The sequence below is a fragment of the Dendropsophus ebraccatus genome, chromosome 3 (genome assembly GCF_027789765.1).
Source record: "Dendropsophus ebraccatus isolate aDenEbr1 chromosome 3, aDenEbr1.pat, whole genome shotgun sequence".
Lineage (NCBI taxonomy): Eukaryota > Metazoa > Chordata > Amphibia > Anura > Hylidae > Dendropsophus > Dendropsophus ebraccatus.
Window position 1 is genome coordinate 128,535,175 of NC_091456.1, and position 23,056 is coordinate 128,558,230.

At 41.9% G+C, this 23,056-nt stretch overlaps 1 protein-coding gene across 3 annotated transcripts in view; it reads right to left on the reverse strand.

Moving 5' to 3' along the window:
• TNFAIP8 (TNF alpha induced protein 8) overlaps positions 1 to 23,056 on the reverse strand; it is a 76,270-nt gene that overhangs the window by 26,082 nt on the left and 27,132 nt on the right. Inside the window, exon 1 of one of the 3 annotated variants that reach the window (XM_069962671.1) lies at positions 3,487 to 3,560. The exons of 1 other annotated variant lie outside the window; for it this stretch is intronic. In XM_069962671.1, the coding sequence (XP_069818772.1) occupies positions 3,487 to 3,499 (13 nt within the window). In that variant the 5' untranslated portion in view covers positions 3,500 to 3,560. Of the gene's footprint in view, positions 1 to 244; positions 308 to 3,486; positions 3,561 to 23,056 lie in introns of those variants that run through there. One more of the 3 variants, XM_069962674.1, reaches the window with a different exon arrangement.

The window sequence follows — 23,056 nt, forward strand, 5'->3', positions numbered from 1 at the left end:
ACATGCTAATATTTCCCATGAAATAATGAGTCTAGCTCATCTTTTCATAGAAATCTCCATTGTACCATTTCTTTCAGTTTCTTTACCAGAAATTTCTAGGAATAATAAAGCAGCAAAACAATGTAGAGTTAGGAGAAAACAAAAAAAGCTCTTTGAGTGTTACTAAAAACAGACAACCAGGAGTGAGAGGTTGTTAAAGCGACTCTGTACCCACAACCACCCCCCCCCCACAAACCGCTTGTACCTTCAGATAGCTGCTGTAATCCAAGATCTGTCCTGAGGTCTGTTCGGCAGGTGATGCAGTTATTGCCCTAAAAAAACAACTTTTTTTTTTAAACATGCTGCCCTGTGTCAAATTGGTGTGGTTTGGAGTACCCATGTACTAGGATTGTGACGCCTCTCCGTCCCTACTCTCCACCCTCATCATCATTAGGAATGTCCGTGGGCACAGTTTTTCCTGTGCCTTAACGATCCATCACATGTGCAGTGTTCAGACAAGTGATGAATAGAAAAAATTGCCATAGAACACATTGGCCACTGATGAAGGGGTGCAGAGACCCCGAAACACGTCTGGGAGTCACCCCAACATTTGTCTACACCCCACAACAACAAATCTGAGTGCACCTCTGTATCCACTTTGCAACTGTACAAGTCCGGAAGGAGTTGGCCCAGCTATCACTCTGTTTATATACCAGCAGCGGGGCCCCGCTTTGGAGCAGAGTTAAAACAAGGCTGGTGACGTTATCACACTTACCGTGGGCAGACCGGGACGCTGATGACCCCGGAGGACACGCTGATCCTGCATGGGTGAGAGGTGCACCTGCACCAAACGACTTGCATGTGTCTAAGTTCTTCCTCTATGACAACTAGCAGTTGTAAAGCCAGAGAGACTGAGTATAAACATTGTACTATAGACAGATCGCCAGGAGGGCAGTACTATTTGTCTGGTTGTAGATACATATATATACCCTATATAAAAGGGGGAACATCGCATATATTATTTCAAGCAAACTTAATTTTGCTGCATCAGCAGTGCTGCACAAGCACAGTGGGTAAAGAGTATAACCCTCATCTGTCCACTATCACTGACAGGCATTGCTGCAAGCTATTGAGAGGATGATGGGAGTACCTCTCCAGATCTGAATCCAAAGACCAGATTACCCATCAAATGAAGCTTATATGAACTTTGTGTGCTTGAAGTATCATGTTTTAAAGACTTTGACATTGTTATTTTACCGCTTTGTATTTTATTTCTTAAATATTTGTTTTGATTTTATTACACCACAAGGGCCCTGTGGCTTATGGATTTTATATGTTTGTGATTAAAAAACACTATTAGCACTTAATGCTTAGAGGACAGATACATTTTCTTTTATTCTATATTTATTTGTTTATGCTTGGGTATTGGCATTTTTCTGTTAACCTCAGCAATGGGATTTATTTAAGTGAGCTGCACCTACCCCCAGCTGTTTTAATGTTAAAGAAGCTCTGTGTCTTATAGATGATACTTCCAACACCCTGGATAAAACACTGATTTATAAATGGCAGTCAGAAACACAGATAAACAGGCTGGTAGAGAAAAACAGAAACAAACATAAATGTGGTTGCAAGATGATGATGTGTATAAGGGTCATGTGACAACAACATGCAACCCGACATCCGGAGCAAAGGAGGAAGCGATTATTAGTTTAGGCTATGCTGCCAAGTACAGACATGTGGGTGATTCAATCAGCTTCAAATGTTTTCAAATGTTTTAGTAAAAACACTCTAGAAACACAAACTTTATGGTCACTGTCTTACAACCTTAATATGGTCAGTATAGTGGATTAAGCCAGCATGTGTAGCCTAAAACCAAGAGTGTCTCAGAGAAAAGGTGTAAATCTTTGTTGTAATTTCCACTGTTGGTTTTTGCTTACAAGCACTGACCAAAATAATGTTGTGTCAACGTGGCCTAAGAATTCTGGTTTTACGGGATTGAGTTACAATGACCTCCTACAGTTTGTCATCTGCGATTCGTCGGGACATCACAGTATTACTGTAACTCAAGGGTGCCTTGGAGGGTATGGTAATGTATTTAATCTGCTGCAGATTTATGTCACGCACAGTAGTATTGGCTTCCCAACCTGGTGGCCTAACGTTTTTAGCTTGAATCTGGGGAATGGGGGCTTATGGATATGAATAATGCTATTCATGAAATGAGACCTTTGCCGGCATGTAGACAAACATTTACTACAAGCATTCTGTCAAAGTGGCCTTACTGTATATTCGGCACCCTTTAACCAGAATGCCATCCAAATAAATCACTTTAGTGCAAATAATGTTTTTAGTATAGCATCAGTGCGCCTGTAACCTTCTTCTATATCAAGAGCTGCTGTCATTTTTTTTGTTTTATGTGCTGGGGTTATACTCATAACAAAAAAATTACACACTTTATACAGATCCACTTCCTTGTAATCATTTTCTCGGAGAGTATTAGATGCAGTCTGACACAGATCCATTATTTGTTATACTGAGGCAACTATGCAAACTTCAGGAGTAGTTATAGAAAAGATGTTGAGGCAAATTATATCGAAGGCATTGATGTCTATTTACCAGTACTATAAGCTAACAATGCAGTCATTGAGACTTCAATATTGCCTTCAACTCTTGGTTAATCATCTCTCAGTCTTTTGGTAATCTGGTATGGAATTACTGTAAACAATTACCAATGTGGTATAGCCCTAAAAACATCTGGAGCCACTTTGCTAGCTTACTTATTGGAGCTACTCAGCTGACTTACTTATTATACTGATATGACCTTATTAACATAAAGTGTTCCACATTGCTGTGACAGCAACAAAACTCCCACATCAGTAATGCATAATAATAATAATTATAACCAATAATAACTATTCTTATTATAACTTAACATGGTTCTTTTACAGTGCCATCATCAGGCTAAAAGTAGCCGTCAGCTGGGTAGGCATGCTGGGCGTTGTAGTCTACACTATGAGCCATAGGTTGTAAAATACTAAATGACAGAATACATTGTGTAAGTAAGATCTGGACTACAGCCTCTATAGCTATTGTTTATGGAGGTAGATTAGTGATATGCTGTTTGTACACCTTCCTCATTTTTCTCGCACTTGAAATGTTGTAGGAAATGCATTTTGCAGAAGGAGGAAGAATATATATATATATATATATATATAGTGTTCTACCCAAGAATGTTCACACAAAGTGGAGTACTTGCAGAAAATCGCTTACATGTCAAATGTGACTGCTCAATTCCTTAGTCAAAGGTAAGAAAGAACTGAAGCTTTGCACAAGATTATTATTTTAAATGTAGCCTATTAATCCCTAAAAAAATAATTATATAAAATTATATATAACACTTAACAAATCCCTGCACTATTTGTTAGATTATAAGTATTCAAAAAAGGGATATGTTATCACCGCGCCTGAAAGCATGTCCTGAACCTTACAAAGACCACATACTGTACTTACATGACTTGAGCATCTCAGGTTTGCTTTACAAGGTGGCCTACTTGGGAGAGAAATGGACTCCTTTTAGCTTTCTAATCTTTACTTTCCTTATTACTCATTGCTTTCCAATATACAATATACTCGTTCACACCAGTTATAAGAAGCCAGAATACACCACCCATAAGAGGCACACAATGTTGGCTAAACAAAGAATAGAAAGGCTCTGCTTGTTATTATGGGTGTTATATTTCACTACCAGTAGGAAGAATGTCAACTACAAAGCTACCCAGCCAAAAGTGCCTCATAAAATGGGACTAAAGTCCAAATCTTACCATCCACTATAAGAACTTCATGCTGTAACATTTACATTACTACTCTGTTACATAGGTCGAAACAGGAAGTTTGGAAAAGGAATATATATACATATATATATATATATATGATATAAATATATCAAGAAGCCATGAAACTACTACTGTCCCAACTCATTGACAGGTCAATTTTTTGTATAGGGATCCTTTACATTACAGGCAACGATAGTGGTCAGATTAGGAGGGAGGACACAGACTGCAAGTAACCTGGCAGGAAATCTGCGGCACCAAGGAGAAAATTCACCAAACTAAGTACGCCAGATTTCAAATGTTAAAAAAGTTGCCTAATTTATATTTTATTTGAAAAAGAGTGTTGTCTACTGAAGTTGAACACATTCACTATACTTTACAATAATGTAAATTATAGCGACAATCTATGAGCTGTGGCACATAGACAGTCAACAATAAACCAGGAGACAAAGTAGTTTTTCTCATCAACACAATGGACCTCACAAGTTAAAATGGGGTCTGCCAACCACAGTATGATTGATCCAGCCCTGCATTGCAGTGTCTTTCTATAACAGAGATCAAGTCCCAGATGTGAACAGTGCCTAAGGGTTTATCCAGGATAAGTTAAAAAAAAAAAAAAAAAAACCATCTGCATTTTTGTGACATTGAGCTTTCATGTGTACAGTATCAATAACCCAATGTTACTCAATGTACAGACTGATACAGCATATGACAGTGTGTTCCACAATTGTTTATTGAAAAACAACATCACCTATCATCTGTTAAAAGGGGCCTTGGCACCCTAAAATAGCAGACTGATGTTCAGAGTTGGATCCCCACAGATCTAGTAATGAATTTAATATTAATTTCAGTGGTGGGCATTGACCTCATTTACCCTGGAATGGAAAAGTTATTGCTGAGAGTTGCATCAAGTTCTCTCTATATGCCACAATACTGTTGAATGTACAGTAAATCCATCTTTAATCTGCACCCTTGCTTAGTGGCAACCTTAGATATTTTATTTGTGCTTATATAGTGCTAAAAACTATATTCCAGTGCTGTACAGAGACTGCCATCACTCACATCTTCGGTCCCCTATCTCATGCACACACATAAGAGAGTCTATATGTCTGTGTAGAAGAAACCACAGTATCCAGAAGAAATACAGGGAGAACGAAAAAGGTAGCCATACACCTTCAACAGCCAAGTTATCTCTCTCGCTGATCCTCACCACACACAGAGACGTTCAGTGGAGCAGAGTGTTCTCTCTGACTGCAGATTATCTCAGTCCCCCCCTTTCCTTTTTTTCTTTCAGACCATGGGCCTCCAAAGTGCATCCATCCAGCTGTTGCAATACTACATTTCCCATCATGCCTGCACAGCCAAATCCAAAGCTTTAGCTCTCCGGGCATGATGGGAATTGTAGTTTTGCAACAGCTGGAGGGCGGCAGCTTTGAGACCCACGCTCCAGACTATCCATATTTAAATCCTTAAGACTTACCTGATATATCATATGTCACTAAATACTGTTAAAAACAGCTTAGGCAAGATGGCAGCCCCACAACAATGAACATAAAGTGAAATAAAAAATATAGCCAGAAAATATTAAAGAAAATCTAGGCGATTCATTCCAATTAAGGTCCCCATACACGTTATACTTATGTTGGCCGAACCCACCGCACTGTCGGTAGAAACCGAATAGGGTTCTCTCAAGACTCTATTGATGGATGAGGTGAGTGGAGATGGGGTTGGGCATGATAGAATTTTACTGCCTGACCCCTTTGTTCTTGGAGAGATAAGCCACAAACAGCAACCTTGCTGCAGCTTACCCTTCCCTTTCAGACAGCAAAAAGAAGAACATTCAGCTGTGCCAAACAGTAAAGATGACAAGAGAGGAGAGATATTAACAAGTGGGAAATTTTACTGACACATGGGTTTATACCCTTAAGCTGGGTTCACACTACGTATATTTCAGTCAGTATTGTGGTCCTCATATTGCAACCAAAACCAGGAGTGGATTAAAAACACAGAAAGGATCTGTTCACACAATGTTGAAATTGAGTGGATGGCCGCCATATAACAGTAAATAACTGACATTATTTCAATATAACAGCCGTTGTTTTAAAATAACAGCAAATATTTGCCATTAAATGGCGGCCATCCACTCAATTTCAACATTGTGTGAACAGATCCTTTCTGTGTTTTCAATCCACTCCTGGTTTTGGTTGCAATATGAGGACCACAATACTGACTGAAATATACGTAGTGTGAACCAGCCCTTATGGTAGCTTTGAGAGAAAAATATAGCACAAAAAGGTAAGCATCTTACATTCACTATAATGGGACAAATACTTACCTGTAGCCCGATATCTAGACAATTTTTCTACATTCAAACATAATCAAAACTTTCCATATTGTTAGAGGGAAATTACAGGTCTGTGAAAAACTAAGGGTATAGTCACATGTTGCAGGTTTGTTACAGATATTTCTGTGACTTCACCATATATCTAAAAGGAGCTTGCTTGCAGAAATGCCTACTAGCCACCCCCAATATGGTCCCTTAGCCACTCCACGTGGTGAGAACATTGTACTGTAGTGCTTTTCCCCTTCAGTAGTTCATAAATGACTCCAATGTTCTGATATGTTTATACAGGGATAACATACATACACTGATACCACTCTAAAGCGGAGACAACTTACGTATATTGGAAATCTGTAAATAAAGGATGATACAGATTATCTTGTTATTAGGAGAGCCCAATCCTTATGCAAATTTAAATGCCTGGCAAATTACAGAGACATGTTGTGCTGTTGTAAAAACACTGAGACTTAAGAGCCTGATGCAACCACAAACCTCTTTGACCTTTTTAGTTCTTCTCTGTTTATCGATAAACACCACTGCTTTTTGTTTGAAAAGCAAACAGTCCCCTAAATCTATCATCCCGACAGCCCAGACATTGAGATTTATTGTAACATTCTGACCTTGCCCTTACTTTTTATACTAAAATATTCTTTTGCTTTCATTGCCCACTTGTAAAATAATATTCCAATTCTACAGTTTTTTTGCCAATTAATCCAAGAGCGGACAAACCACTGTTGCGTTTTTCTACTTTCCTGAAATGTTTTTTTAAATGTGTCACGAAAAACATTAAAATCACCTTATTCCTTAACGACCAAGGGCTTAAATGTACGCCCTTTCGGCGTTAAGGGCGTTCAGAGAAGGGCCGCGTGGCGACCCCGCGTGCTGTATGCAGCCAGGGACTGCGGCAATTAGCTAATTAGCCTTTGAAATGCAGCTGTCAAAGTTGACAGCTGCATTTAAAATGCTTATTTTCCCCTTCCCTGGTGTCTAGTGAAAAAATGCAAGCGCTATGGCCTTTTAAGCACAAGGAGGAAAACGAAAGCGCAAAACTGGAAATTGTCCCAGGCCTTAAGGGGTTAATCCAGGATCTCTGCACCATATATAGTGTGTGAACAGTTCCCAATGGTGTTGAGACAGGGGTAGCTCTATTAAGCCTATATTAAGAATCTTTGTCACCCATAACAACCAATAACCTCAAGATGAACTGCTTGATAAATGCCCCCATCACTCTATAGTGCCTAAAGCTGGGTTCACACTATGTATATTTGAGGCTGTATTTGTGAGGCTGTATAGCAACCAAAACCAGGAGTGGATTGAAAACACAGAAAGGCTCTGTTCACATAATGTTGTAATTGAGTGGATGGCCATCATTTAATGGCAAATATTTCCTGTTATTTTAAAACAACGGCTGTGGTATTGAAATAATGGCCGTTATTTACTGTTATATGGCGGCCATCCACTCAATTTCAACATTGTGTGAACAGATCCTTTCTGTGTTTTCAATCCACTCCTGGTTTTGGTTGCTATGAGGACCAAATACAGCCTCAAATATACATAGTGTGAACCCAGCCCCCACCTGCATTATTTACGTGTATTATTATTATTTTTGTACTTGTATTAGAAGTCATGAGATGGCAGAAGGAGAAGTGCATCCAACAGACTTTGAAACCTTTTTACCTGCTCCTGCATTCCTGCTTCTTGCGACACTAATGATTAATCTTTCTGACTGTTTTGTATTGATCATGGAGTTGAAAATGTTGCAAGTATGAGCACCTCGGTTCATGGTTTTTATGGCTTCTTTTTAATGTATATACCCTGGAAGCTATACTTTAAATTAAACCTGACACCGATATGAATATGAAACTGTTGATAGCAGGGTGCAGGGAGATGTATTCTAAACATGACTTTGCCACGTCTACCGGAAAAACCTCATTCTCCTCATACAAACGTTTATTCCTCCATGTGAGTATGTAAATGACCCGTCTTGTGTTCAGGCATGCGCATTTTATAAAGCTTACGCCAAGTATCTGCCCTGCACAGGTCCCACCGCACCTCCTGCTTTGTGATGGCGATTCCGCCTGCCGGTGTTTCACTGCTGCATGGGTTGTCAATCACAGAGAAGGAAGTGGGGTCAAAGCTGTGTCAGACAGATACAAAGCACTGACCGTGATGGGGGGATTCCTCCCCAATGATTCTACATGGCTCATTTACAATCTAGCAAGCGGCAAAATAAAAGTTTAACATTGGGAGAAATGTTTTTCAGACATTCAAGTGACCTTTATGTTCATAATACATTAACTCCACACATCATTTCTAGCAGTTATTGACAAGTTCCCTTCACAGTGATGCCATACAATGGCATCCAACACCCATAGGGTCCCATTGTAAAAAAAAAAGAAAAGACATTTAGAATACGTGTTGTACACAGGGCTGTTTATGCCATGATGCAAAATAAGGATTCCGCTTTAGGTGGCAGATTCTGAAGTCCCTGAAGAGGTGGTACAATCATACCCTGTCATTTTAGTGGAGTCATGCCCTGACATGTATAAGGCCTGAAGGACCTAATACACAGAGCGATTATTGTTAAAAAATTCGCTATAATGATCGAAAATTAGTGACTGTCAGTCTGTGTAATAACACCCAACCATCAAGTGACAAATTAAAAGTTGTTTTTGTCTTTTAACATATTGAAAAATTATGGTTGGTAGTTCACCAATCATTTGAATATCTGTTCATGTAAAAAGTCGTTAGCTTATACAACATGTGTGGAATGTCCTGAGGAATAATTAGCGACACTATAGCGACATAAAAACAATTGTTCATAACTGTAATGTAATAACCTACAAAATCACTAGTTTTCACTAATGATGGATTGTTATAGCGAATATTAATAGTGATAATCGCTGTGTGTAATAGAGCCTTATCAGTGGAGAATGCACAATAACACTAGAAGTGTCACTGTGTTCCCTGCTGTGCATCCTCCACTGTGTGCTGCCTAAGCGTTAACCAGCATACAGACAGCATGCAGTTTTCAATCTATCCTCAAGATGGCAGCATGAACTAGAATTCTGAAGACTACTGCAAAAAAAAAAAAAAAAAAAAACACACACACACCTTTTTTACAGTTAGCAGGATGTTAATACTTTCTAAAGTAAACTCGGCGATAAGATCAACCTCTTGCTCATAAGTTGTTTGTGATGCTTACATATATTGTGTATATATATGATTTTGAAATAAAATAATTTAACAGAGAAAACTAAATAAATATCACAGCCACAAACTCCCCATACTTTGTGAATTAACAGCTAAAATAAAATTTAACACAAATAGCAGCTATAAACGTTTAAACTTTTGTTTTCTGTTAACTATGTGCCTTCTCATCTACATTTAAAACAATATATTTAGGTATTAACTGGTCTCAGGCAGGTCCTTGTCAGAAACAAAAACCTCACTCTCTCAGTGTCCACTAAAGAGTTACGGCTTGACAAAGGTCCGGCAGGCCCTGAAACCTTGCCACTTGCTCTCGTATGTTAGTGGAAATCATTACTCCAGGAATGACAATTTTAATTTGTCTGGTTGGAATATGCATCCATGTAACATTGGAGTAAAATAAATATAATGTCTGCTTTACAAAAATAGCTCTGAGTGCCGTCGTTTTCTGACTGTTCAAGACAAGGGTTGGTAAATCTTTAAGCACAAAGCACCTACAATTTATCAAAAGTGCGGTTCCAAAGATCTGGATGATTGAGGTCTAGATCAATAACATACTGTAGATGTAGAATCTAGGCATTGGGCAGATAGAGATGAGGGAGAAGAAGTTTGCCTTGTATTCTGTGGTGAATGGTCAACCAGAGCAGATTAGCACCACAGGGTAAACATACCTCCTAACTTTTTGGACGGCCAAAGAGAGACACTTGTGGTTCACTCTTTTTAATTAAAAAATGCATTCATACATACAGGAACTGCTGCAGATTGATGCATACACTAATGGTGCGTTTACACAGGCAGATTTATCTGACACATTTTTGAAGCCAAAGCCAGGAACAGACCATTAACAGGGAGGTCATAAAGGAAAGACTAAGATTTCTGCTTTTTTTCAAATCCATCCCTGGCTTTGGCTTCCAAAACCTGTCAGATAAATCTGCCTGTATAAAAGCACCATTAGTTACACTGATATCTGCACCCTTAGGTCCCATTCACACATTAGTAACCCTGCCTGTAGTTACTGATAGTATTACAAATGTGTATCAATAACTGTCCGAATTTGCAGGGACCCACTGTCAAATAGGTGACACGAACTTACAATGTCTTGAATCATTTTTTGTCACCAAACATGTCCCCAAAGCGCATCCGTAACACCTACAGATGTGTGTAGGGGGTTATATGAACCGCATGTGTGAAAGGGGCCATAATGTCACATGATTCAACGTGTATCACATAATGGAATAATGTGCCTGTTTGGGTCTATTATACAGTAAGAAACCAGACACTTTCTAGAGCATCATAGTTTAATAATGCAAATCTAGGTGAAAAAGAATGACATGTAAGGGGCAAAGCGAGACAGAGGGACTTGGGACAAAAAAAAAAAAAAAAAAAAGGGACACTTGGGAGGTATGGGATAAAGACATCAGCTTCACAGGTAGACAGAAAGATGAGCCTGGCTGCTGCAATCAAGATAGATTGGAGAAGAACAAATCATACAGAATTACAGTATCTGAAAGGACAATAAATCAGAGCAATTATAAGAAAGAGAAGGGCGGATTCGGAAAAAGATTTGATGTAAATGTATGAAATATATGAAATACAGTGGTACCTTGGTTTAAGACTAACTTGGTTTAAGAGCTCACAGTTTTTCAAAAAATTGTGACTTGGTTTAAGAGCATTGCTTTGGTTTAGGAGCTCCCTGTACTGGGTGGTAGCGTGAGTGAGGGAGGGACATGGACTGCATAGCGGGGGTCTACAGCCCTGTTCTCTGACCCAGGAAGTCTCCCTCACCTTCCAAATCATAGCAGATCCACTTCATGCTGGGGCTTACATCAGGGGACAGGACTGTGGAGGTAATCTCTTCATAGCTGTAACCCCTCTCTCCCCGGACAGAGTGCTACATGTATGCGCCCACATCTGCCCTGCTCATTCCTTCATACTCCCTGCAGTCTCTGTCAGCCCTTGTGTTTCCTTTCCTCTCCATTACTGTACAGTAACTTATAATATCACATTCTGCTGTTTCTGAATGTTTGTTTCATCCGTTTTACACGTTATTCAGAATAATAAATCATTATTTTTGGGGTGTGGAACCAATATTGTGCATTTCTATGATTTCTTATGGGAAAATTTGCTTTGGTTTAAGAGTGGATTTGGATTACAAGCACAGTCCTGGAACGAATTATGCTCGTAATCCAAGGCACCACTGTACTTTGTTTCCATCTGAGATAAGCCCTTGCCAGAGTTGTCTGACAGTGGCTTATTCCTTTCTCCCCATTGAAAACACATGCGTGAGCTGGGTGTTCTTGTGTAGAGGGACAGAAGGAATAGTTATCAGGAGCTGTAGGATAGAGCTACACAGCTCTCAGAAGACACAGGTAGATCATGGTTAAGATTGGTATATACTTTGGATTAAGAACACACCACAGGTGTTCTATTAAAACATGTAAAATCTGCTTTTCTTAAAAGCAATTAAGTGAAACACAGGAAATTAGTGCTCACGACAACAAAGCCTGGCGAGAGAACAGATCAATGTGACTGAAAACCCGTTTTGAAGCATCTGGAAATACTTGGATGACCTACAGGCTCTAAAATGCCCTTAAGGATTCCAAAAGAGTACAAAACAATTTTCCCACAAGAGCACCCAACCTCATTTTTTTCATAATAGGACATTATTGGATCTAAACTTCTGTATAATATATAAAAAGTGAAAATGTATTATAAAACTTACCTTGGGTAGTAAATTAAAATCTAAAATCCTTAAAAAAATGGAATGTGTCCAAATATGCCAGCACCCTTACGTCTACAGCCGGGGTGGGGGATGAGGTACCCCCTACAACTACTGAAGGGGGGGGGGAAAGCACACCTATAAACTCTGACAACTCTAGATACCAGACAACAGCAATGTTTGTTTTCATCTTTGAAAGCTGTGCCTACTGAAAACCATGCACATCTGGAACAAGTTACTGTTCTTTTTATCTTTTCAGTTGTTATTAAAATTTTAGAGACCTTGGCCAACCCTGTAAATTGTGCCTGATACTATGTTCTATTATCAGATTAGGGCTGGGTTCACACACAGTATATTTCAGGCAGCATTTGGTCCTCATGTCAGCTCCTCATAGCAACCAAAACCAGGAGTGGATTGAAAGCACAGAAAGGCTCTGTTCACGCAATGTTGTAATTCAGTGGATGGCCGTCATTTAAAGGACAACTCCGGCGGGACCCCCCCCCAAAAAAAAAAAACCACAGACACACAGACACCATCCCTCCAGTGACGATCGCCACTCCATTCGCCCGCCGTCCGCCTCACAGTCACCTGCGTCCGCCGTCCAGCAATGTCTCTTGCTTCCGGGTCCATGAGAGAGAAAAGGCTGCCAGTGCGCTTGCGCACCGGCAGCCTTTTCATTGGCTGGAGCGCATCACATGGCTTCCAGCAAGCTCAGCCAATCAGGGCTGAGCAAGCTGGAAGCCATGTGATGCGCTCCAGCCAATGAAAAGGCTGCTGGTGCGCATGTGCACCAGCAGCCTTTTCTCTCCCATTCACTCTCAATGAAGACGCCGAAGAGGAAGAAGACCCGGACCGCCCCCCAGCTCTGACGTCACCCGTCACCAGATGCCGCTCGGGAGAAGAGGACCGTGACGACCATAATAGGTAATGTATACATTCTTTAACTTCCGGGGTGGGGGGTGGGGGGGGTCGGGGGTCGGAAAGTGGGGGAAGGGGGCCCGACCGGGTATTTAACCACATTACAAAGTTATATAACTTTGTAATGTGTGTTAAATAAGCCAAAAAAAAAAAAAAAAAATCGCCGGAGTTGTCCTTTAATGGCAAATATTTGCTGTTATTTTAAAACAACGGCCGTTGTATTGAAATAATGGCAGTTATTTACAGTTATATGGCGGCCATCCACTCAATTTAAACATTATGTGAACATAGCCTTTCTGTGCTTTCAATCCACTCCTGGTTTTGGTTGCTATGAGGATCTGACATACTGCCTGAAATATACTGTGTGTGAACCCAGCCTAGGAGTGCAGGGGGTGATTTTGGGTAACTTTATTTTAATTGGGGGAATTAGCCATAGGAAAATGTATTATACTAAATGCATTACTTGCTATGGTACCAAAAGATGGGGCTTGACTAATATTGTGATCATACCCAAATGAATATAGGACCATGCCGTGGGTTCCTTAGCCTACAGTGAGCCCTCAGCAGTACAGACTGAGGTATTGAGAAAATGTCACCAATAAAAACCTCTGACAACAACAAATATTCTGACCTTTTAAAAAGATAACCCATCCTCCTCCAGATTCTTATAGCAAAGGGGTGGCTGGGACTGGTAACTATAACACAATAAAAACACTAAATTTTAATCTGTAGCAGATCCGCAACAGATGCCCAGCAGATCTGCAGCAGTTTTTAATGCCCAGATTTGATTCGCTTTGAATCTGCAACTTCAAATCTGCGCCATCAAATCTGATGCAGATCCTGTACAAGTGAACGCACCCTTAACAAGTTTTCAAAAATCAGTCATGGCTGTTAAAAGTAGAGGCACAAATTAAAGTAGTTTTGTGCATCACTGAGGTCCAAACAGGCCGGATCACTAAGTGAACACCAAGGGGGTAATTTATCAAACTGGTATAAAGTAAAATTGTCTTTGTTGCCCCTAGCAACCAATCTGATTCCACTTTTCATTCCTCACAGATTCTTTGGAAAATGAAAGGTGGAATCTGATTGTTGCTAGGGGCAACTAAGACAATTCTACTTTACACCAGTTTGATAAATCTGCTAAGTCTGTCCAGGATCCTGACTTCAAGACTAGAAATCCAACATTACAATGCTATGAGTGCAGCACATGGTTAACAATATGTATTTAGTCATATGACCTGCTTGAAAACAGGTCAGTTCAGATCCCTGCTATTCCAGCTCTCATGGTATCTAAACAGTGTTGGCAGGCTGCAGTTTCATTTTACCAAGTAAACAAAAAATATCCTCAAGGAATTTCACATTTATTACCCCATGTTGACCAGTTTAAAATCATGGCATTTCTGCAAGAATTGCTGCAAGAAGTTACACCAAAGCATACCAAGGACTGTAATATCTGCAGCAGGTACACAAATTAGCTTTCTTTGCATTGTGGGAATGGAATTTGCTAAATTCACCAGAATAGTGAGGTAAAAGTATGACAATTTTTAGTGCAAAAATCGACTGAAGGTGCAGACACGGCCAATTTTGCCTTCCTGTTCTGTAGATCAGAGTGATAGGACATGCAATCTTTTCCATTTGATTGACATTATTTGCAATGCTTGATCAGTGTTATGGCTTATTCTTTAATGGGATGCAAAGCATTTCTTAGTAAACAGCTGCACCTTTTACTTCATTAAAAGTACAAAAGTGTTGTCGCAGTGATGAAATCATTTTGTGTGAGGAAGGAAACTGTGGTTACAGGGGGTTGTTAGAAGAGCAGACTTCACATGCAACCCCCTCACACTGACATGCACAGAACAGCTAGTCTACTAGGTGCAACAAGAACATTACTATATTCTACCTCTTCCTATGCAAGAGCTGCCCACCAATTCTTGTTGAGAATTTCATACGATTGTATGACATCTATATGAAGTTGTTGTGAGATGCAACACCGCATGGCTCTTCTAATCCATCTATAACAGAGGTTCATAATTAAAGGGGTTATCCAGCGCTACAAAAAATGGCCACTTTCCCCCTACTGTTGTCTCCAGTTTGGGTGGTGTTTTGACACTCCGTTCCATTGAAGTAAATGGAGCCCAATTGCAAACCGCACCTGAACTGGAGACAACAGTAGGGGGAAAAGTGGCCATGTTTTTGTAGCGCTCGATAACCCCTTTAAAGCAGCAATCCAGGTTTTTCTTTTTATACTTACCAATGATGATCGGTGTCCCGCGCCACAGCTTTGCTCCGGTCCGGCAGCGCCGCTCAGTCCCACGGGTGCCCATGCAGCTCAGGAGGCCAGAAGTCAGGGTCTCTCATACATCTCTATGAGAGTGCTCTTATAGAGAAGCATTGGAGACCCTGACTTCCAGCCTTGAATAGACGTGTCAAAAGAAGAGGGGTCAGAAAAGCTGAGACTTCACCACCAGCGGGATCCGAGCAGCGCCATAGCACTGGAAAGAAGCCACGCCACGGGACACTGATCATCATTTGTAAGTACATTCACCAGCTTTCCTTGTACTTTTGCCAAATACAGTGTAAAAACTTTAGCTATTAAAGCAAATGTACCATTAGGTACATTGCTTTTTTTGTTTGCTTTTTTAACAGAGTAGCAGATCGGCACAGGCATGGGGATCCTGGTGGCGCAGTCTTTTTTTTTTTTTTTTTTTTTTTTTTATAAACGCTGCCCGATTCCTGCGCTCGGCACCATTCTTTGGTTGTGCACCGAGCCGGCTCTATGCACTGGGGGCGGGCCTATCACCCCCAGTGAGACCATATTCCTTCCGTGACGTGGCTTCATTAATTCTAGGACATGTCAGAAAAGAACTCTGACAGACTGTGTTAGGCCCCATTCACACGGCGGCGGGGTCATCGGGCGGCAGCGGCGGGGTGATGCGATACGGCGGCAGGGTGATGCGCTACGGCGGCGCGGTCATCGGGCGGCGGGGTGATGCGATGCGGCGCGTCGGGGTCATCGGCGGGGTGATGCGATGCGGGGTCAGCGGGCGGCGGGGTGATGCGATGCGGCGCCGCGGGGTCATCGGCAGGGTGATGCGATGCGGCGGCGGGGTCAGCGGGCGGCGTCGTGATGCGATACGGCGCGGGGTCAGCGGGCGGCGTCGTGATGCGATACGGCGCGGGGTCATCGGGCGGCGGCGGCAGGGTGATGCGATGCGGCGCTGCGGGGTCACCTGGCGGCGGCAGCTGATGTCCGGGTGCAGGGATCCCTTGGGTGGTGGCGGCGCGGCGTTCGGGCAGCGGGGGTGCCGGCGGGCTGTCAATCATCCGGAATCACGGGCACTTTCCTGATGTACATCAGGAAAGTGCCCGTGATTCCGGCGCCCCCATAGCCTTCTATGGGGGCGTCCGGGACGGAATTCCGGACAAAAATAGGACATGTCCTATTTTTTCCGGATATATTTTCCGGAACGGACACCCTTCCGGAAAAATCTGGAAGGGTGTCCGTGACCAATTAAAGTCTATGGGTCCGGAAATCCGTCCGGATTTCCTGATAGGAAATCCGGATGGTTTTTCCGGACGTGTGAAGGGGGCCTTACAGGAAAGAAAGCAGAGTGTATCACATTACTTTACTTAAATTAACATAAAAACTGTAAACCTTTAGTGTTCAAAGGGTCAACCTATGTTTTAGAAGAACTTACTATAAAGACTACGCTAAATTACTAATATTGTGCAATAAATTCACAGAGCTGGAAGGAAAGAAAATATTTCATAAATTGCATAATACGTCGTTGAGTGGGCGCTGCCCTTATAACTGCTCTGCAGTGTGCACACTCTCTGGTTGGTGTTTCATCATTTCCCTTTTTGGCCCTCATGAACATATAGCTATTGCAGAATATTTCAGCGTCCGACAGAATATGCTGAAGCTACAGTCACCTGACGTCCTGGCACAGGTAGAGCGCAGTATATTACTGCAGCGTTCCAAGACCAGTGACCACATAAGGCTCTAAGTCAACTGTCAACAAATAGGATTTTCCTTTCGCCTATACTTTTATTAAATAACACTGACTGTTCTGCTTTTTACAGGAAGAAAATGCCATCTTTCAGGGTCTTCACTGCTTGTTAGAGAAGTAGATTGCCACCTTCAGAGGGGGTGCTGAATATGTATAATGGATTTCATCACCTCCAGCATGCAGAGAAGAAAGCCTGCTCACCAGCAGGATCCTGCTACTCCACCATAGAGGGGACAGTAGTGAGAAGACACATGCATATCCACCTCTGAACTATTAGGGGGAGCATTGAAACCCATACAGATAAAACATCTTTAATCAATAAAAACCTTGTTTAGAATCAGGTGCATTATGCAACTAAACCTATTATTCTTGGGGAAATCTCTTAAAAGGCCATTTATTCTGGGTTCACAATGCAAAAAAAAGAAAAAAGAAAAAGCATTGCAAAATATGGCAGATGTGTGAATAAAAAGGGCATTTTATAATGTGGACACATATATACTGGACTGTAAAGTACTAACATTGTAGAAGTATCTAACAATAAAGGTTGATATGGGGGAAAAAAACAACAAAACAATAAAAGCTACTAAAGACTCTGATCTGCCATTACATTAAAACTAATATAACAAACTAACCCTTGTGTCACTTAAAGGGAATCTGCCAGCTCCCGAGCCCTACCTGAGGTTCTGACAGTCCTATAGTGAGCATGGTGCTTTTTTGTAATTTACAGTGCAGTGGATTATATACAATCTCAGGTCTCCTGTAATGAAGTGTCAAAAAGCACTTGTTTGTGCCACACTCCGGCACGCCTCACCACTCCTTCCTCCTCTTCATGAATAATCAATGCTGCCCGGCCTCCTGCTCACTCAGCTGTCAGCCAGTGTCTCTGATTGCAGAGGAGTGCTCTGTAGGCAGGTTATGTCTGAAAGAAACACTCAGATAGGGTGGGTTCATACTGAGGAATTCTCGTGGATAAACTCAGCGGAATTCCGCAGTATGTCTGCACGCCTTTCCGCCGGCTCCATAGACACCATTCTATGGGCCGGCGTATTTCGCTATCTGCCAGAAGTGACATGTCACTTCTTACAGCGGATAGCAGAATACGCCGGCCCAAAATGTACTGTAGCACCCAGAATTCTGGGAGCTTTACGGACACTGTATGGAATTTCGGATGCTCCCCGGACTTCTATGGAGGCGTCAGGGACTGAATTCCAGATGAAAATAGGACCTCTTTTCCGGGATAAACACCCTGTAGGAAAAATCCTAAAGGGCGTCCGTGTTCAGATTTCCTTTTAAGAAATCCAGATTTTCCTGATGTGTGCCTTAGCGATGTTGCTGTTTTTCTTATCAGTCTGCAAATACGGCTGTAACACACTGTGTACTCTGATATTTTTCCAATATCAGAGGCTGCATTGGTTATCCTTACTTTAGACTGCATTTGGTAGGTACTCATTGTTCCACACTGAGAATACCCAACAAAATCTGCTGTTTTGGAGGTGCTGTGGCTCTGTTACCAAGCCATCACAATTTGTGCCTTTAAAGTGACTGTACCACCAGGTCCAGGCTGAATCACTGGAGGCGGGCCGATCCACCCCCAGTGGGAAGAAACCCCAGCCCCTCCATGATGTGACTCCATTAGAATCAATGGAACCCCATCATAGAGGGGCTAGGGTTTCCTCCCACTAAGGGTGGGTCGGCCCGCCTCCAGTGCTTCTGCCTGGGCCTGGTGGTACAGTCACTTTAAAGGGACCAAAACTAGGTCTACATTGGTACATTATTTGAAATTAAACATTTTAAAATGTACAAACATTTCTAAAAGTGTTCTGTTTTAGAAATGCCGAAACTGTTCTGATTGAGCTGAAATCCGCTCCGATTCCCAACACTGTCAGTTTCATAAGGTATAGATACTCACAAGGGAATTTTCATCCCACTGTAAACGCCGTCCCCTTAATCCGCAGCGCCCCGGCTTGCTTCTAGGGCTTCCGACATCCCGCTCAGACAAGAAGCGTGCTGTCCCACTGCAGCCGCTGAGCGAGACGTCAGGCATCCAGAAGCCCAAGAAGCAGGTCGGAGCGTGGATTGGTAAAGTATGCACCGGGCCGCCATGGGTTAAGGGGGTGGCGTTAACATACTTGCAGTGGGATTAAAATTCAGCTGGAAGTATGTAAACCTATTGAGGCTGGGTTCACACACAGTATATTTTAGTCAGTATTGTGGTCCTCATATTCTAACCAAAACCAGGAGTGGATTAAACACCAAAACCAGCCAAAACCAGGAGTGGATGGAAAACACAGAAAGGCTCTGTCCACACAATGTTGAAATTGAGTGGATGGAGGCGATTTAATGGCAAATATTTGCTGTTATTTTAAAACAATGGTTGTTGTATTAAAATAATGGCAGTTATTTACTGTTATATGCCGGCCATCCACTCAATTTTAACATTGTGTGAACAGATCCTTTCTGTGTTTTCAATCTACTCCTGGTTGAGGTTGCAAAATACTGACTGAAATATACTGTGTGTAAACCCAGTCTGAAACGGACTGTGTCGGGAATTGCAACGGTTTTTGCAAGCATGAAAACCACTGCAATTCCGTTCTGTGCGAAACTGGCCTTGCACTTCTTCATGACACTGAATTTGCCTAGATCCTTACCCATGTTTCAAATTCAAACACATCTTCAAGAACTCTCTGTTCACTTGCTACCCAATATATCTCAATGCCTGGCAGCTGCCACGGTCCCAAATCATTTCACCCATCAAATGGTTTTAATGTTATGGCTGATTGGTGTATCTAGAAGGCAGAAGCAAGGTCACAGGAAAGAAAGTACAAACAGAATATGGATCTTGGCTATTAAGTTATACTATTTATGGACTATTGGGTCTTTAGTGTCCTTAGGGTGATTTTAACATCCTTTAGAAATCTATAAAACATGACTGATAACGCTCTAAGACGCATTTCGACCTTCCAAGAGTTCTAAAAACAAGGCAGTTAATTCTTTAACAACATTGTACAAATACTTAAACTCAGTAAAACAAACTATATGTGGGTTCTGCAGTTACAGGAAAATCATTCAGCATGATCTATTTCTGTGACACTGTATCTCAAAAACACTGCAGATTTTCTGCAACGGATCCACACTGGCTATGTGTTGTGTGCACATACTGTAAAGGTACAGTAATAATGGTGAAACAGAATAGTTTTAAGCTTAAATTTACACTGTCATTAAAGAAAACTTTCAGAGAGAGACATGTCAAAAATTTTGATTGGTTGGGGTCTAAGTGTTCAGACCGTGACCGATCAGGAGAACAAGCCTGTGTGTAATGAACTCAGGGGAAGCGTCTCTCAGTTCAGAGTGATACCTTGGCTTCCCATGTACAGTCTGGTGAGTACAGCTGTAGCCTTTCCAAAACACTAGAGCAATTCAACATTAACTAAACTTCATTGGCGAGCACTCCTAGCGCAGAGCCATGCTCTACACACTACCTTCTATTAATAAGTCTGCATTACAAGGAGGTTCCTGAACAGAGTAGACCCATTAGTCACACTCCAAAATGATTACATGAATTGAGAACTTGTTTTAACCCCTTTTGTCAAGTCTGTAGCACATGTAAGGCAAACTATAGCTGAATCCCAAAATATCAAAGCCTGCCTTGTGAAACCCCTCCACATCCAGCTTGTATACTCTATCTATTCCCCATTCTAAACTGTTATCTGAAGGGAATGCTCTTATCACAGCTGAAACCTTTTGTCTGGCAAGTTTTGTTTTTGTTGTTTTTTTCCCCATTCCCATTTCGAGTCTCTATTTGGCCAGGACAAGCAATGTAGCAGTGTGCAAAAATATGAGGCATGATGAATAAAACAGTATTAGATTTTATTTTTTATTTATTTAATTATATCACTAAAAGGATGGACAGTGGCCAATGATAATAAATAGTGGAGCTTTGAACGGAAATCATTGTTAATATGCTTTTTTATTAAAGGGAAACCAATAAGCAGGTTAGAAGAATCTGCCAATGTACCGTTATTATGCTCATCTTCAGGAGCATTTCAGTGTAATCTTACTTTTTATTCATATGCCAGTGATGAATATAATACTGCCCCCAGTTCAGTGATAGACCCACCTGCTGCCTCCTCATGTAAATGTATCATCCAATGTTTTTGAGCTCACAGGCAGCATCATATAGTCCATGCATAGATGGTATATATGGAACATGTGAATGTAGCCTTAGGCCTTATTCACACGTCCCGTAATTTACGGATCCGTATTTCCGTATCAGAGTTCATTGCACATTGATGTCTATTGGGCTATTCACACTATCAGTAGATTACAAGGATGCAAACCAAAGCTGAAAAAAAAGGACCCAGATTTTTTTTTCACGGATCCTCTCATAGAAATTAATTGGATCCGCTATTTTTACGAATTGTTACCTGTTTGGCATCCGTACTTCAATAAAAAAAAAAAATACGGACAACTCATAGGTCATAAGGTTGTGTTTCTAAGCAACCACAACCAGGAAGAAGGAACTGCAGAAGCACATGGGCTTGCAAACAGAAAGAGAATTAACTAATCAATGAACAGAACTGTCTCACAGTAAAGCAAACAAGAAATGGCAAAGTAAAATGGCTGACAAGCGATTATGGGACTTATTTTAGGGGTTGGGCATGCTGGTGATTTTTTTTTTTACTCAACTTCATTAACAAGTATTGTGCAGTCAGTACAAAAACGGATTTACGGAAATACGGATGCAATACAGATGCCAAATCCGTAATTTTTTGTGGATTGTAGGGGTTGTATTAAAGGACCAGAAAGAATTACTGAACGTGTGAAAAAGGCCTTAAGACTATAACAGCAGATTAGATTCTTCTTGCCTGCTGTTCGTTTCTCTTTAACATTATTTTTTTCTTTCAATCACTGTTTAAACCCATTTGTTTTTAACGAATATTTCTGGAAAATTGACAATAGACAACAAACAGAATGGTCTAAACCAGTGTTTCTCAACCTCAGGGGGTACAGGAGTGTAAAAAAAATAAACTTTGGCTTTGGGTGCCGGGACACTGCTATCACTCAGCAATGTCCCAGCACCAGTCACCGTGGCAGCTCTCTCCTTCTTTACCCCAGCAGTAGCTCTCCAGCGTTCTGTGGGGGACAGAGCTTGGATATGCTGCCAGGGGAAAGATGGAGAGAATCAGGGGGAGCATAACACCAGCAGCATCTGCTGCACGCTGTCCCCCTGTGGCTGCCGAATCCGGGAGCGGCGGCATCACTATCCCGGTTGGGATAGTGATGGGGGTGACAGAGGGGGTGATGGGGGTGGATTTAGCATCAGGTGTCCAATCGGGGCAGGAGGGTCCTATTCGGACCTGAGAGGGGTCCGACGATGAGTTGTGGTGCGTGTAGCTACCCCGTCCCAGGCTCTGAGAGTGGAATGTGGACCGGGAGATGGGGCTGTACCATCTTCCGGTCCACATCCCACTCTTGTCAGAGCCTGGGGCGGGGTAGCCACACGCACCACGACTCATCACCGGACCCCTCTCAGGTCGGAATAGAACCTTCCCGCCCCGATTGGACACCCAATGCTAAATCCACCCCCATCATCCCTCACCTCCTCTCTGCCCCCATCACCTCCTCCTCTCACCCCCCATCATCTCCTCCTCCTCCTCTCACCCCCCATCATCTCCTCCTCTCATCCTCTCTCCCCCATCATATCTTCCTCTCACCCCCTCTCTCCCCCATCATCTCCTCCTCTCACCCTCTCTTCCCTTCACCTCCTCTCTCTTCCTCTCCCCCTCCACCTCCTCTATCCCCCTCTTTCCTTCTTTTCCCCCTCAGAATTTACTTTCCCCTTGATCTCCTGTGGCTCAGAGGCTGGAGAAGAGAGGAAGATCTGTTCCATGCCCAGATTAAGCGAGTATGAATAGGTTGAGAAACACTGGTCTAAACCACACGTGTCAAACTCAGGCCCCCAGCTGTTACGAAACTACAATCCCCATCATGCCTGGACAGTCAAAGCTAAAGCTAAGATTTGTAGTTTTGCAACAGCTGGAGGGCCTGAGTT